The 14389-nt window shown below is 52.6% G+C and overlaps 1 protein-coding gene across 1 annotated transcript in view; it reads left to right on the forward strand.

Moving 5' to 3' along the window:
• Positions 1-13486, forward strand: part of DIPK2B (divergent protein kinase domain 2B) — a 41169-nt gene extending 27683 nt beyond the window's left edge. Inside the window, exons 3-5 of the mRNA XM_045812873.2 lie at positions 5918-6091; positions 8622-8910; positions 10080-13486. Coding sequence (XP_045668829.2) covers positions 5918-6091; positions 8622-8910; positions 10080-10420 — 804 coding nt within the window. The 3' untranslated portion in view covers positions 10421-13486. The remainder of the gene's footprint in view (positions 1-5917; positions 6092-8621; positions 8911-10079) is intronic.
• The last annotated feature ends 903 nt before the right edge of the window (positions 13487-14389 follow it).

The following is a 14389-nucleotide window of genomic DNA, read 5'->3' on the forward strand; positions in this document are numbered from 1 at the left end:
CCAGACCGGAAATAGAAGGATGAGAAATTCAGGTGGGCATGGGAGGGGAGGCGCAACAGAGGACCAGAGTTTGGTTGTCCTTTTGCCTCTCCTTGGAAGGTGCTGAGTTAGCCTTGTAGCCCACATACACGGAAGGGAGGAGTGACTTGGAAACTCCAGAGCAATGGGCCATCCCCCAAAAGGCTGTATGGCTTCGGAATGAATCATGATTTTATTGAAAAATGTTTAATTTCCCAATTCTGTTTGCCATTAGCCAATATTATTGTGGGCTTGCGCGTGGCCAGCACAGGCCGAAAGGAACCAGATGGAGCCCCACTCTCTGAGTGGGACCCTGGGCAGCAGCTGCCACCACTGTAAAGGGCATCAGGGTACAAGACAGTTTTAAAGCCTTTTCTGGCTATAGGTCGAGAGATGGCCCAGAACCTTCTCTGCAAATATATCACTTGTTGCCATGTGACAAACCGCTTCAAAACTCGGTGGCTTAAAACAACAACGATCATCGGTTTTGCTCATAAATACGCAATTTGGGCTTAGAGGGGAAGGCTCCCCAGGCTCCACTTGGCATCCGCTGGGGCGGCTCAATGCAGCGCAGGAGGAGCCAGTTCCAAGATGGCTCAGTCACGTGGCTGGCAAGTCAGGGCTGGGCACTCCGCTGGGGTGAGGGCTGGGGATCTTGCTTTCTCGCCGTGTGGCCTGGGCTTCCTTACAGCCTGGTGGCTGGGGACAGGAGAGAGCCAAGGAGAAGCTGAGTCACCTTTCAGGGCCAAAGCTCCGAAGTCATGTAGCATCACTCCTATAAGTGTGCCAGTCACTAGACTCCAGTCACCAAGGCCAGTCCGGATTCCAGGGTAGGGAATTAGACTTCACCCTTCGATGGGAGGAGTGTCAAAGAGTTTGTAAACATGTTTTAAAACAACCTCATGGGGCGCCTGGTGGCTCAGTCAGTTAAGCACCTGCCTTCGGCTCAGGTCATGATCTCAGGGTCCTGAGGATCGAGCACTGAGTCGGGCTCCCCACTCATTGGGGAGTCTGCTTCTCCCTCTTCCTCTGCCCTTCCTGCCCCCTCCTGGTGCTGTCTCTCTCTCAAACAAATAAATAAAAGCTTTTAAAAAATTTTAAAAAATAAAGCCACCTCGGCAAATGATACCTCTGCTGTCCACATTTATATTGAGTACCACCTCTGACACCTCCCTTTTTCTTGTTCCTCCTGCCCCATCCAGCCAGTCACCAAGGCTTATAAATTCTACCACCAACAAATATCTTCAAATCTGTTCATTCTCTCATCTCACACCTGGAGCACTGCATCTTCCTGACTTTCCCACCTCCACTCTTTCTTCCTGTGATATTTAGGATTATGTTCAGCTGCATATGACAAAAAATCCAAATAACAGTGGCTTAAACAAGATCAAAATATACTTCTCTTTTACATAAAAGAAACTGATACATAGCTGTCCAGGGCTAATGTAGTGGCTCTTTGATTTTCGGGGATCTGGGCTACTTTCATTTTGCTGTTCTACAATACTTAGTATGCCCTGGCCCAAGATGGCTGCCTAAGCACCAGCCATCATTTCCACATTCCAGCCAGGGGAAGGAAAAAAAAAAAAAAGAATGAAGAAGGAAGGGCGCCTGGGTGGCACAGTGGTTAAGCGTCTGCCTTCAGCTCAGGGCATGATCCTGGCATTCTGGGATCGAGCCCCACATCAGGCTCCACCGCTATGAGCCTGCTTCTTCCTCTCCCACTCCCCCTGCTTGTGTTCCCTCTCTCGCTGGCTGTCTCTATCTCTGTCGAATAAATAAAAATAAAATCTTTAAAAAAAAAAAAGGAATGAAGAAGGATACACCTTCTTCCTTGAAGGATCCTTCCGAGAAATTTCTACTTATATTTCATTGACCAGTACATAGCCACACTACCACGCCTAGCTGCAAAAGAATTTGAGAATGTAATCTTTATTCTGGGCAGCCATGTGCCTCACTAACATCCAGAAGTCCATAAATACTGGTCTTGGACACACTCCTCTGAATCCACACTTCACTCTGCACCCAGAATCACTTCCCTAAAATGCCTATCTGAGTATATCACTCCCCTGCTCAGGGCCTTCAGCGGCTTCCTATCCCTCCTGGATAAAATCAAAATTCCTTAAAATGACACCAACGTTGCTGCTATCAGGGCTTCTTCTCTGTCAACTGTTACTGGAGATACTTCACCTTCAGGGAGCACTAACCTACCTGCAGGCCAGCGTATTTGCTCTCAACTCAAGGGGAATGCAAGGTGTTCCCTCTGCACAGAATCCTCTCCCCGCCCTCTTTACGGGTTTACTCTACCCACGCTTCAGGCCTCAGCCTGGACGTCACTGTCCTCCAAGAAGATTTGGAGGGGCCCATGGACTTGTTTTCGTTTCTTTTAGAATCAGAAGGAAAAAATAAATTCCTAGGTCCAAGCAAATGTTTGAATTCATCAATATTAATAGTACGTACCGTACTAGCTTCTTGTAAGGAGTAAATGAAAGAACACACTACGTGTGAGGGGCTTAGAACAGTTCCTGTCATATAGTTAGCACTCAGTAATGATCTATTATTATTGCTGTTCTTATGGCCTACCTCTCCCAGAGGTATTTTCACTTGAAAGTTGTCTCTCGAAGAAGAGAAGAGATTACTAACCTCTCCCGGTCCCCAATGATTATCTGTAATGGTGAAATTTCAGGCTGCCTTGGAAAAACTATCAGAAGCAAAGAGATGGGGGCGCCTGGGTGGCTCAGTGGTTAAGCATCTGCCTTCAGTTCGGGTCATGATCCCAGGGTCCTGGGATCGAGCCCTGCGTGGGGCTCCCTGCTCAGCGGGGAGGTTGCTCCTCCCTCTCCATCTGCGGCTCCCCCTGCTTGTGTGCGCTCTCTCTCTCTGTCAGATAAACACAAAAAAATCTTATAAAAAAAAAAAAGAAGAAGAAGAAGAAGCAAAAGAGATGTTGTCCTAGCTTCAAATCATCTTCTATGGTCTCCACCTAGGGAGCTTATGGGGCCAGAGGTGGGACAGGACCTAATACAGGGGAAACTGCTAGGACATTCGAGTCTAACGGACTGGGTTCTGTCTTAGCTCGGGCTACTATAACAGAGCACCATAGACTAGGTGGGTTAAAGAACAGAGCACTATTTCTCACACTTCTGGAGTCTGGGAAGTTCAAGATCAAGGTGCCAGCCAATTGGCTCCCAGGGGAAGCTCTCTTCCAGGTTTGCGGACAGCTGCCTTCACACCGTATCCTCCCGTGGTGCTCTCACAGCTCTTCTTATAAGGGCACTAATCCCATCATGAGGGCTCCACCCTCATGATCTAGTTACTTCCCAAAGGCCCCGCCTCCTGATACCATGGCACTGGGGATTAGGGTTTCAATATATGAATTGGCAGCGGGGGGGGGGGGGCGGGGGGGGAGTGGCGGGTGGAGGAGAGGCAGGGAACAGACATGCAGTCCATACCAGGTTCAAATCCTGAATCCAACCCTTACCTAGACTCAGCAGACTTCCAATTCCTCGGTTGCAAAAGGAGGCTCATAATGGCACCTGCCCCATGGGTGCCTGGGAAGATTAAATGAGCAATAGCATAGGAAATTCGCACCCCACTGCCTGGCACGTGGTGGGCTCATCCCCTCTCCTCCCATCTATACACATTCCCGAAGGCTGGAGCACCCATGAATTGGACGCTCACAGGCTCAGAGATGCAAGCATGGAATGTTCTTTCATCTTCTCTCCCAGAGCTAAACTCCTGCGCTCCCAGCCCTCTGGGGAGTAGGAAGTGGCATCTAAACACTGTCAGGCAACCCCGGTCATATTTCAGCATGCCCAGTCACTTCAGAATTTGGACCAGCCTCCTCCCTCCCTGGGGAGCCCAGGGTCTCACTGGGTACCCGGCTGATGGTGGTTCAACAAGCGTCCACGCTGGCTTCCAGAGAAGCCAGATGTGCCCACGGCCACTGTCCATCTGTGACCCTGTGGTAGAGAGCAACTGTCTCGGGTTCCCAGTTTTAGCTCGGAAAGCTCCACGTTCCAGGACACCCTCAGTCCCAAGCAGACCCGGATGGTTGAGCATCCTTCCCCTTGAACTGGTCCATGCCCTCGTCAACCTCCAAGACTCTCGAGACTTCTCCCGGCTCCCAGTGGTGCTTCTACCCTCCTGGGTGCTGGCTGGGCGGAGGGAGGGCTCCAGGCTGCTGGTCCTGCCCTGTGCTCGGGTGTCCGGGGCTCTGGAGACCGCCCCTGGCCACCTACCCCCCACGGCTCCCTGGGCCAGCGCCTCCGCCGGGCAGGCAGCCTGCAAACACGGTCTACAGACACCTGGGGGCACACTTTCTGCGTCTACAGACACCTGGGGGCACACTTTCTGCCCTCCGTCTTTCAGGCTTCGGTCTGTCATGTTGTAAGTCAGGCTCTTAGAATTTGAAAATCCTGTTCTCACCCACAAAGCCTGACTTACTATCCCTGCTATCCCTGGCTATCCCCGCTATTCTCTATGCTGGGAATATGAACTTTTTTTTAAATTCAATTAGCCAAGGTATAGTACATCATTAGCTTTTGATATAATGTTCAATGATTCAAACTTTTTTCAAGATTGATTGACTGATTGATTTGACAGAGAGAGAGAGAGAGAGCACAAGCAGGGGGAGTGGGAGAGGGAGAAGCAGGCTTCCGCCCGGGGCAGGACCCGGGGATCGTGACCTGAGCTGAAGGCAGATGCTTCACCAACTGAGCCCCCCAGGCCTCCCGAGTTTAGACTTTTCTAATTTAATAAGAGCAGACAGCATTTGTTGAGTGCTTACTGCTGGCCAGGCACTGTTCTAGTATTTTACACCTGTTAGCTTTTCTGGAGCCTCGTGATCTCTCAGTGGGCTGTTCCTGGCACCCTCACCTTAACCTGTAACCCAGAGCACAGAGAGGCTTGTAAGGAGCTCTTCCAAGGTCACACAGCCAGCCGGTTGGTGTGGCGCTGGCGCTGAATGCAGGCCAACTGGGCCCCGGGGCCCTATTTTTAACTATGTTTCTTTTCTTTTATTAGTAGGTTGGGTTCATTGTGTTTGTTCAGTGCGCAGAGAAAGGTACAGGGGCGGGGTGGAATATCGTGGGAAATAAACATACGTCCGTGCCTCCCAATTTTATCCCAAGAAGAACAAAGTGGGGGCGCCTGGGTGGCTTGGTGAAGTGTCTGCCTTCGGCTCAAGTCATGATCCCAGGGTGCTGGGATTGAGTCCCGCATCCGGCTCCCTGCTCAGCAGGGAGTCTGCTTCTCCCTCTCCCTCTGCCCCTCCCCCCTGCACATGTGCTCTCTCTCAAGTGGGTAAATAAAATCTTTAAAAAAAAAAAAAAAGATGTGGAATGAGGCAAGCATGACTTCTTCCACCAAAAAAAAAAAAAAAAAAAAAAAAGAACGAAGTGGCACATGGGAAGACACTCAGGTGTGTAGTGTCACGAGTGTGGTGACATTGTCATGAAATGGTGGACGGAATCAAAAAGGTCAATGGCAGAGGGCTGATCTGATAATGCAGCCTGAGACTGGCTGCCTGTGGGGAGGCAGCGTGGACGTGCGGTGGTGCCGGAGAAGCAGGTGCTCCAACTCGTTGAGTGCTTGCTGGGGCGCCCACCTGCCCAGGGTCCGCCTACCCTGCCCCTAGGATGGCTCAGTCCATTCTCCTTGGCCCTCGGGGTCTCTCCCCAGGCCCCGCAGCCAGTGCCTGCACAGCCCCTTACACTCCACCCTCCAATAGTGCCCAGACGCCCCCCCTCCTGACCCCGGGGACTCTCCCCGACAAAGCCCATCTTGTCCCCCAACTCTGGTGTCTCCCCCACCGGCAGAGAGTGCCCTGTCCTGATGGCTCCCCCATGAGAGCTCAGCGCCCTTTCCCCCTCCTGGGGTCTCTCCCACCCACCCCCTGCAGGGCCTGCCCAGCCCCTTCCTGCGCTGCCCGTCGCAGCGACTCCTGGACCGTGTGGTCCGGCGCTACGCTGAGGTGGCCGACGCTGGCAGCATCTTCATGGGCCACTTCACTGACCGCGACAAGCTGCGTCTGCTCTACACCCTGGCTGTCAGTGCTCATCCCATCCTTCTGCAGGTACGCCCTGACCCCCGCCCAGGGAGGGGCTTCGGCTCGGGCTCCAAGGGGGCAGGCCCTGGGTTGAGCTCTCTTCCCCTTTACCGAAAGCCTTGGGGCCACCACCTGGAGACGCGCCCTGCAGCCGTACCTGGGAAGGAGAGGAAACGGAAGTATTGTAGATGTCCATCAGTAGGGGAATGGTCAAATCAATGAGGGGGCACTAGAGCCTGGGGATCCCACGCAGTCATGGTGGCCCCCATCTCCTTGCAGCTTCCAATCCAGCCGTGGAGACAGACACTTAGCGAGTCAGCAAGCATCCGCAGAGCGTGTGGAACCCAGTCACACCTGCTTCCCCCAAACCCCAAGGGTCCAGACACTCACGTTGTGGGCAACAAAGGAAACCAGGAAGCAGGAGGAAGGAGTGGGAAAAGGAAGAGGGCTAGAGAGAGGAGGGAGAGAGAGGTGGGAGAGGGGGAGCAGAAGGAGGAAGAGTAATAAGGGAAGGAGGAGAGAAAGGAGAGGGAGGGGAAAGGAGAGGGAGAAGATGCAAGTAGAGGAGGAAGACACCACAACAAAGACACTTAATATTTATTATCACAATTAGTTACATAATTATTAATTTCATCATTCTAATTTAATTTTAAATATAATTGTATATAATTATTAATTATACATAATCAATAATCATTGATATATTAATTGTTACATTATGTATTTTAGTTATATCATTGATTAAATCTATTTATTATTTAGTTATTTCATTCATTATTTATTATATATAATATATGATGTTTAATTATTATATATTATTTGTTATATATAATTATATAATATATAACTTATATATTTATTATATAATATAATATGTAACATATAATATAATATGATATATAGAAAATGATATATAATAATCATATAGGTTATAATATATGTAATACATAATGTATATTATGTAATAATCATATATATAATATATGATTATGTATTATAATATAGATTATATATACTATAATCTATATGATTATATAGATTAAAGATTATGGATTATAGATTCATAACTTATAAAATTATTATATACATTATAATCTATATGATTAATATATTATTATATATTATATATAATTATAATATAATATAGATTTACAATATATAATATATATGACTATAATATATATTAATAATCTATACTATTATTCATATATAGTTTATTATTATAATGTATAATTATATAAACTATATGTAATATATAAACTATATAATATATTAATAATAATATAATGTGATATATAATTATTAATATATAACTTACCATCTAATGCATATTTATTAATATATGAATAATTATTATATATAGTGATATACAATCAATGAGGTGCTCTCACTTATTGAGCACCCGCTGTGTACCGGGTTTTCTGTTGAATGTTTTACATCACAACTCCACAACCCCACAGAAATATTATTGTCCCCTTTTCCAGTTGAGGTAGGTGGGGCTCAGAGACGTGAGGTGACTTGACCACAGTCACTTAGCTAATGCCAGCAATGGGACCCAAACCCAGAGCTGTCTGACTGCAAGGTCCATATGCTAAAACCTGCCTAGTAACCCTGGCATTTTAAATCTTAGAGAAGGAGAAGGAATTGCTGGTTGTCCCTCTCGGGGCGTCTCCTTTTCCCAGCATTCTAACCTCGGTGGTGGCAGCGGACTCCTGAGAGGCCTGGGCCGGGTCCCTCCATTCCCCCTGGGCCCCCCACCCGGGAAGTACCGGGATCTTGTCCCCCTTGTCCAACCCCGGGATGACCCTGGGCTGCGCCGGCAGAGCCCGCCAGGGGGCTGGGGCCGGGGCCCTCCCTCCGCCGCCCTTGATGGGAGAGGTCCTGGGTGGTCAGGGGAAGCAAGAAAGGTTCTTTACAACAGGTGGGTGGGTTAACATGGGCAGAAGACCACAGTAAATAGTCGGAGAAGGGGATAACTTCTTCTTCCTTTTTTTAAAGAAGGAAAAGAAGAAAAAAAGTGGTACTTAGAGTTTGTCATTTCCCCCTCGTTTAAAGAAACACCATTCTAGAATACAGCTGCTTCCATGAACAGTCAAGAAAACAGCAGCCAGGATTCCCTCCTTCCTTTTCCGTCTCGGAAATCCACGAATGTGGTGCTCTCACGAGGACACAAAGGAGACCCACCAGGGCTGTGTGCTTCCTGAGATCAGTGTCAGGCAGTCAGAAGGTTCCAGAAATGGGGGGGGGGCATCTGTGAATAGGTAGGTACCTCAGTGAGGCAGATTCACCCAGAGCCAGTGCCCTGGTTCCCAAAACACTCGAGCCCCAAAGGGCCACTGTCGTGGTTTTGGCATGGGCCGTATGGAAGGAAGGAAGAGCCGTCCATCCACAGCGGAAGGAAGGGGACGCGGGGCACCCGGTCCAAGAGGGGACAAGGGGCTGAGGCCTCTGGAGCCGGAGGGGGGCCGGCGAGGACCCCCGGGGGGAGGCCGGGGGAGCGGGGTCAGGGCGGGCGGCTCCCCGACGCGCTCGGACGCCTCCTCCGCCCCGCTCGCAGATCTTCCCGGGCGCCGAGGGCTGGCCGCTGCCCAAGTACCTGGGCTCCTGCGGCCGCTTCGCCGTCAGCACCAGCACCAGCCCGCTGCGGGACTTCTACGGCGCCGGCCCGGACCAGGCGGCCGACCTGGCCTACCAGCTGCTCGGGGTCCTGGAGTCCCTGAGGACCAACGACCTCAACTACTTCTTCTACTTCACCCACGTGGACGCGGGCACGTTTGGCATCTTGAACAACGGGCAGCTGTTCATCCGCGACGCCAGCGCGTTGGGCGTCATCGACAGGCAGGAAGGTACCCGGCGTGGGCCTGGCTGAGCAGCGGGCAGAGGGGAAGTCAGGGTGACAGGAGCTAGGGAGGGGTGATGGGGGGGGCCAAGGGGAGGGTCGCACCCCGGGGCCTTTCACTGCGAGAGCAGTCCCAGTTCGTAAAAGGTCCCCCTCCCCCTTTCGACTCTGTCTCGCCTTGACCTTGTCCATGGCGGCCTTGTGCCCTGCGGCCCTGCCCCGCCTACACCCTCAGGGCGCTGCTGGTGTCCCCTGCGGTCTGTGTGACCCAGGACACCTGCCCTGCCCCCCCTTCACACACGCAGGGCCTCTGGATCCGCCTTTGCAGAACCTCTCTCTCAGAAGCTTCTAGCCTTTATCTGAAACGTGCCTATCTGGCTGATTCCCTGGGACACGGGGCCACCCATTTTGGTACTTTTGCTTTTTCTAAACTTTTCCAGCTAAAAAGTATGGCATCGAATGTGGTATGTGAATGAATCGGGTTTCTCCCCGCCTACACAGGCTCAGCCAGGGTTCTAGAACTCTTCGAACATCCCTGTCTCTAGCGGTGACCGCGTTTGCTGAGCCCAGGCACAGGACAGGGGATTTTCTTCTCTGATCTCTGATTTTGCTGATATGAGAAGGCCTCCGAAGACAGACCAGGGGAACCGCACCGACTCATTTCCTGAGTTGCCTTTCTTAAGAAGAATCAGAGTCAGAAGAAACGAGGCTGATGGCAGAATATTGGGGCTACAGAAACCCCTGTGCTGGGCAGCCTGGCTGGTCCCCCTGAATGCATATTCTGCCATCGCCTGCTGTTTCTCCCAACGTTGCACCCCACAAGCGCAGATGACGGGTCCCAGCGAGTTCCTGTGTCCATTCATTCCGTAATAATCAAGGAGACAATCGCGGTGTGGGTGCGAGCCCTACAGTTAGAAACCCAACCTCCGGCAGGGATCGGCGTATTTTCTGGGCCCCGGCCTCTTCCTGCCATAGCACAGAGCCCCTCTCCCGTGTTGTCCTCAGCAGGGACCACTGTGTCCCCAAGCTCTAAATCCCCTGGTGACAGGAGATGCTAGGACACTAAACATTCATCCAGCGATTCCCGTTAGTGGTGCCTCCCCCCCTCCACCACCCCCCCCCCCCCGCAAGGAGCACAGGTCGTAGGGTGTGTAATATTGTCCGTCTCTCTTCTAGGCAGCCCAGCAGCCGCCGGGGCAGGAGAGAGTAAAGACGTCTTTAGCTGCCTGCTTTCGGGCTGCCAGGCCGAGCTGCCCTCCTGCTACGGCATCCCGGAGAAGCAGAGCCTGGTGCTCGTCTGTCGGCAGCTGCTGCCCCAACTCCTCCAGCGGAAGTTCCCCTCCCCCGTGCAGGAGGAGATAGACAGCGCACTTGACCAGTGCGGGGAGGATGCCCGCCCCGACCCCGAAGTCCTTGGGGCCGCCAGCCGGCTGAAGGACATCTTGAGGCCCCTGAGAACCTGTGACCCCAGATTCGCCTACCGCTACCCAGACTGCAAGTATAATGATAAGTTCTGAGGGGCTGGAGACTTGCCGGCCCCCGGGGACAAGGTCCCTGGCCCTCCCTTGCCCAGGCGGGTCAGACATTCGGAGAGATGCACCTTCATTTCCTGGGAATGAAGGAACACGCTGACAACCAGAGGGGAGTTGTGCCGCACAGTGCGGTTGCCCCTGCTGGCTATAGCGTCACGGAGAAGCCAGGGGCCGGGCGGCAGAAGACCCGACCGTGGACACTCACTGGACCTCGCCGAGCCTCATTGTCCTCTGTTCTTCAGCAGACTCGAGTCAGTGAAAGAAGACAGGGGTGTGAAGGGCCAAGGACACGTGCAGGAGGTTACAGAGGGTGTTCCCAAAGTGTACGCAGGCAGGACCCATGGGACAGAGCCATGGAGGTGGAGGCTGACACGGAGGGAAGGCAGGGGGAAGGCGAGGCCCCTGGCCAGGATCATGTCAGACTCAAACAAGAGGGGCCCCCTTCCTGCACCCCGTGCCCTTGCACTAGCCCTCCTGCCGTGCTCCCCACACTGCCACGGGGTGAGGAAATGCTTGGACAGGTCCACACTCTGGGTGCCTGGGGTCCCGTGCGCTCCTGTGAGGCACCTCGTGGTGTGGGAAGGAGCCCCGGGTGAGAAGAGATGAACGGTGGGCTGGGGGTCAGTGTGTTCATCCGGGACCTCTGAGAAGCAGGTGTCACGACAGGGTGAGACAGGCAAGGATCGTATTAAAGAAGATCCCTGCGTAGAAGGGAAGAAGGAGGTATGGCCGGTCTGAGCCCAAGTGAGGGAGAGAAGGTCAGTGGGGGTATTCTAAGACTGGCATCTGTGCTATCTAAAGGAAGGTTCCACAAGGCCCTGCTGCGCTCAGTCGTTGGCAGGGAACAGCCCGTGGGAAGCGCGGCCTTGGCCTCACCGCAAAGACAGATCTCAGAAGGCAGCGCAGGGCCGGCAGCCAGCTCCGCTCCCCCGAGCGGGAGGCCTGTGAGCGGCACCCGGCAGCCACAGACGGGGCCCAGGCCAGCTCTGGCCTCACCGCGGCCTCCAGTGTAGCAATCGAAGGAGTCTGAGAATTTTCACTTGAACTTGGCCTTACAGGTCGTTGTAACAGTATTTTTTTCAAGGTCAGCCAACAGAACGTATTTTATTCCAGTTTGTTAGTTTGCTTTATACCTTTGAAATATTTAGTCACATGGTATGTGGGCTTCCATGTGGATTCTTGCCCCGGCCTCTCAAGCCTTAGTGGGGGGCTCTTTGGACCTTTGTCCAGCCTCCCTGTCAGCCCCCTCCCCTTAGGGACCTCCTAGTCGGCCTCCTCTCTTCTCCCTCTGAATCACCACCTTTAGGTCAGAATGCCTGACTTAGTAAGTCTCACTACAGACGGGGAAACTGAGGCCCAGGAAGAGGAGCAACTTGCTGAGATAGTCCATGCTCCTCTTGCCTTCCCCTTCGGCTGCTGATTCGCACCCTGTCCTACCCAGTTTGGGCCCCTTCACTCACATTTAAAGGCGGGCCAAGAAAAGTCCTATCTCATCGTCCACTAGGTTGCTTGTCTTGGGGGTTTGCCTTTTGACCGCTCCAGGCACTAACCTCTGGGGCAACCGTGACAGCGAGGACGGCAGGCCAGGCTTCTGGAAGGGCAGGCCTGGGTTGCCTGAGAGTCTTTGAGACGGTTGCCTTCTGGCTCGGTCTGGAGGGGCGAGGATTAACCACCTTTCCCAACACCTTGCTCTCAGCCCCGTGAAACTGACTTTTGACTTCCGGCCTTCAGAACCATGGAAGGAAACATTTCTGTTGGTATACACGGCCCATTTTGTAGCCATTTGCTAGGGCAGCTACGGGAAACTGAGACGCACCCCGAACCCCGTCTTAGTGTCCGCTTCGAGAGAACCCAACCCGCAATATTGCCCAAGTCCGGTGTATAGTGATGGGTTCAAAGGCCAGACCAGACCAGGAGGGAGTGTGTTAGGTGCTTCTCCTCGGGGCTGAGGCTCAGACGGCTCCATTTCTCCATTGACTAAGTCCCACGCATCATCTAAGATCCTGCCTGAGTCCCACCTTGACCCAGAGCTTTTCCCGACAGCCCGGCCCCCAGGGAGCCCTTTCTGAATCCCCTGTCTGTACCCCTGAACCATCGGTCTGTGCCCATCTGAAGCTGACCCTCAGGGTATTCCAGAGAGCTCTGTGTCCCACCCTCCCATCCAGCTGAGGGCAGCCTCCAGATGGCAGGGGTGAGGGCCCTTTGCGTTCTCCACAGCAGTGTGGTGGGCACCGAGCAGGTGCTCAAAGAATGTTCTTGCTGAGGCCGAGGAGTGCACTCCTTAGGCCGTTTTGCTTGGCGTTTGTCACATACTATGTGCTGTAGACTCAATGTTTGTGTCTCCCTGGAATTCCTCTGTAGAAATCCTCACCCCCCGTGTGATGGTATTAGGTGCTGGGGCCTTTGGGAGGTGACTGGCTCGTGAGGGTGGAGCCCTCATGGATGGGATTCGTGCCCTTCTCAAAGAGACCCCAGAGAGCCCCCTCGCCCCTCCTGCCACATGAGGACACAGAGAGGAGATGGCCATCTACGAGCCAGCGAGAGGGCTCTCTCCAGACACTGAACCTGCCGGCGCCTTGATCTCCGACGTCGCAGCCCCCTAGAACTGTGAGAAATAAATGTCTGTTGCTTAGAAGCCCCCCCCCCCCAACTCAGTCTATGCTATTTTGTTACAGTGGCCCAAACACACTGACACATGTCGCTGGCCAGATGCAGGACAGAGATGCTTCCTTGAGGGTTTTGCTAGCTACTGTCTTTTTTGCCTGCTGGACCAGCTACCTAATTTGTGGGGGCCTTGTGCAAAATGAAAAAGTGGGGCCTCTGGGGCGCCTGGGTGACACAGCGGTTAAGCGTCTGCCTTCAGCTCAGGGCATGATCCTGGCGTTATGGGATCGAGCCCCACATCAGGCTCCTCCGCTATGAGCCTGCTTCTTCCTCTCCCACTCCCCCTGCTTGTGTTCCATCTCTCACTGACTGTCTCTATCTCTGTTGAATAAATAAATAAAATCTTAAAAAAAAAAAACTTGTTTTAAAAAAAAAAAAAAAGAAAAAGTGGGGCCTCCTGTTTTTAAGATTGGCCAGACAACAGAGCGTGAAACTAAGCACTGGCCCCATGAGACTGCGTAGGGTTTGCGTGCCCGTGAAGCTGGCCCTGGGAGCTTGAGACACTAACTCCTCACCTGAGCGGTGTTCCTGGGGTCGCTGGCGCCTCCTTTGACCTCCACCACCAAGGGGACTAGGTGCGGGACCCGAGGCCGCATCCAAAATACCGAACCACTGTGGCAAAGGAACTGATCTACGAGAACACCCTCCCCCCGCTGCAGCCACAACGTCGTGGGTCTAACCACAGCCTGGCCGGCAAGTCCAACTCTTTGAAGGAGGAAACTGGTTCAACCGATTCACTCAAAGTGCCCATTTTCCGGTCTCCTGCTTCCCACTCCTCCCCTGTAGCATCTGACTTCAGCCCATCGGGGATTCCGGGAGCCTGACCTGAACGTCTCCTCTAGGGTTAAAAAATAAATGGTTTGCTAAATAAATCAATCGACACTCTGTTGGATTTGTGTTCTTTTGGGAAAGAGCCCTGGAATCAGACAGACCTGGTTTCAAGTAACGATTCGGCAGTTTCCTGTGTAACCTTGGGCAAGTTGCTTAACCTCTCTGAGCCTGCATGAAATGGGGAGGGAAGGATCTACCCTCGCAGGGTTACTGTCCTATTTCAATAACACGATGTCTCTCAAGAGCCAGGCCCCTGTACGCATCCGGTATTTGAAGGCAAACGTAGGGCAAGAACAGAGGGTCTCCCAGCCAAAAGGGCTCCTCACAGAGCCAAGGAGAGTGCTGCAGGCTCTGGGGGGCCCCCCATCTCTGCCCCCAAGGCTCTGGTCCAGCCCAGAGGACCAGTAAGGAAGCCAGGGTGCCGCAGGCTGGTAGACCGTCTGACTGGGGCCACTGTTA

The sequence above is a fragment of the Ursus americanus genome, chromosome X (assembly GCF_024610735.1).
Source record: "Ursus americanus isolate L20-20 chromosome X, mUrsAme1.1.p, whole genome shotgun sequence".
Lineage (NCBI taxonomy): Eukaryota > Metazoa > Chordata > Mammalia > Carnivora > Ursidae > Ursus > Ursus americanus.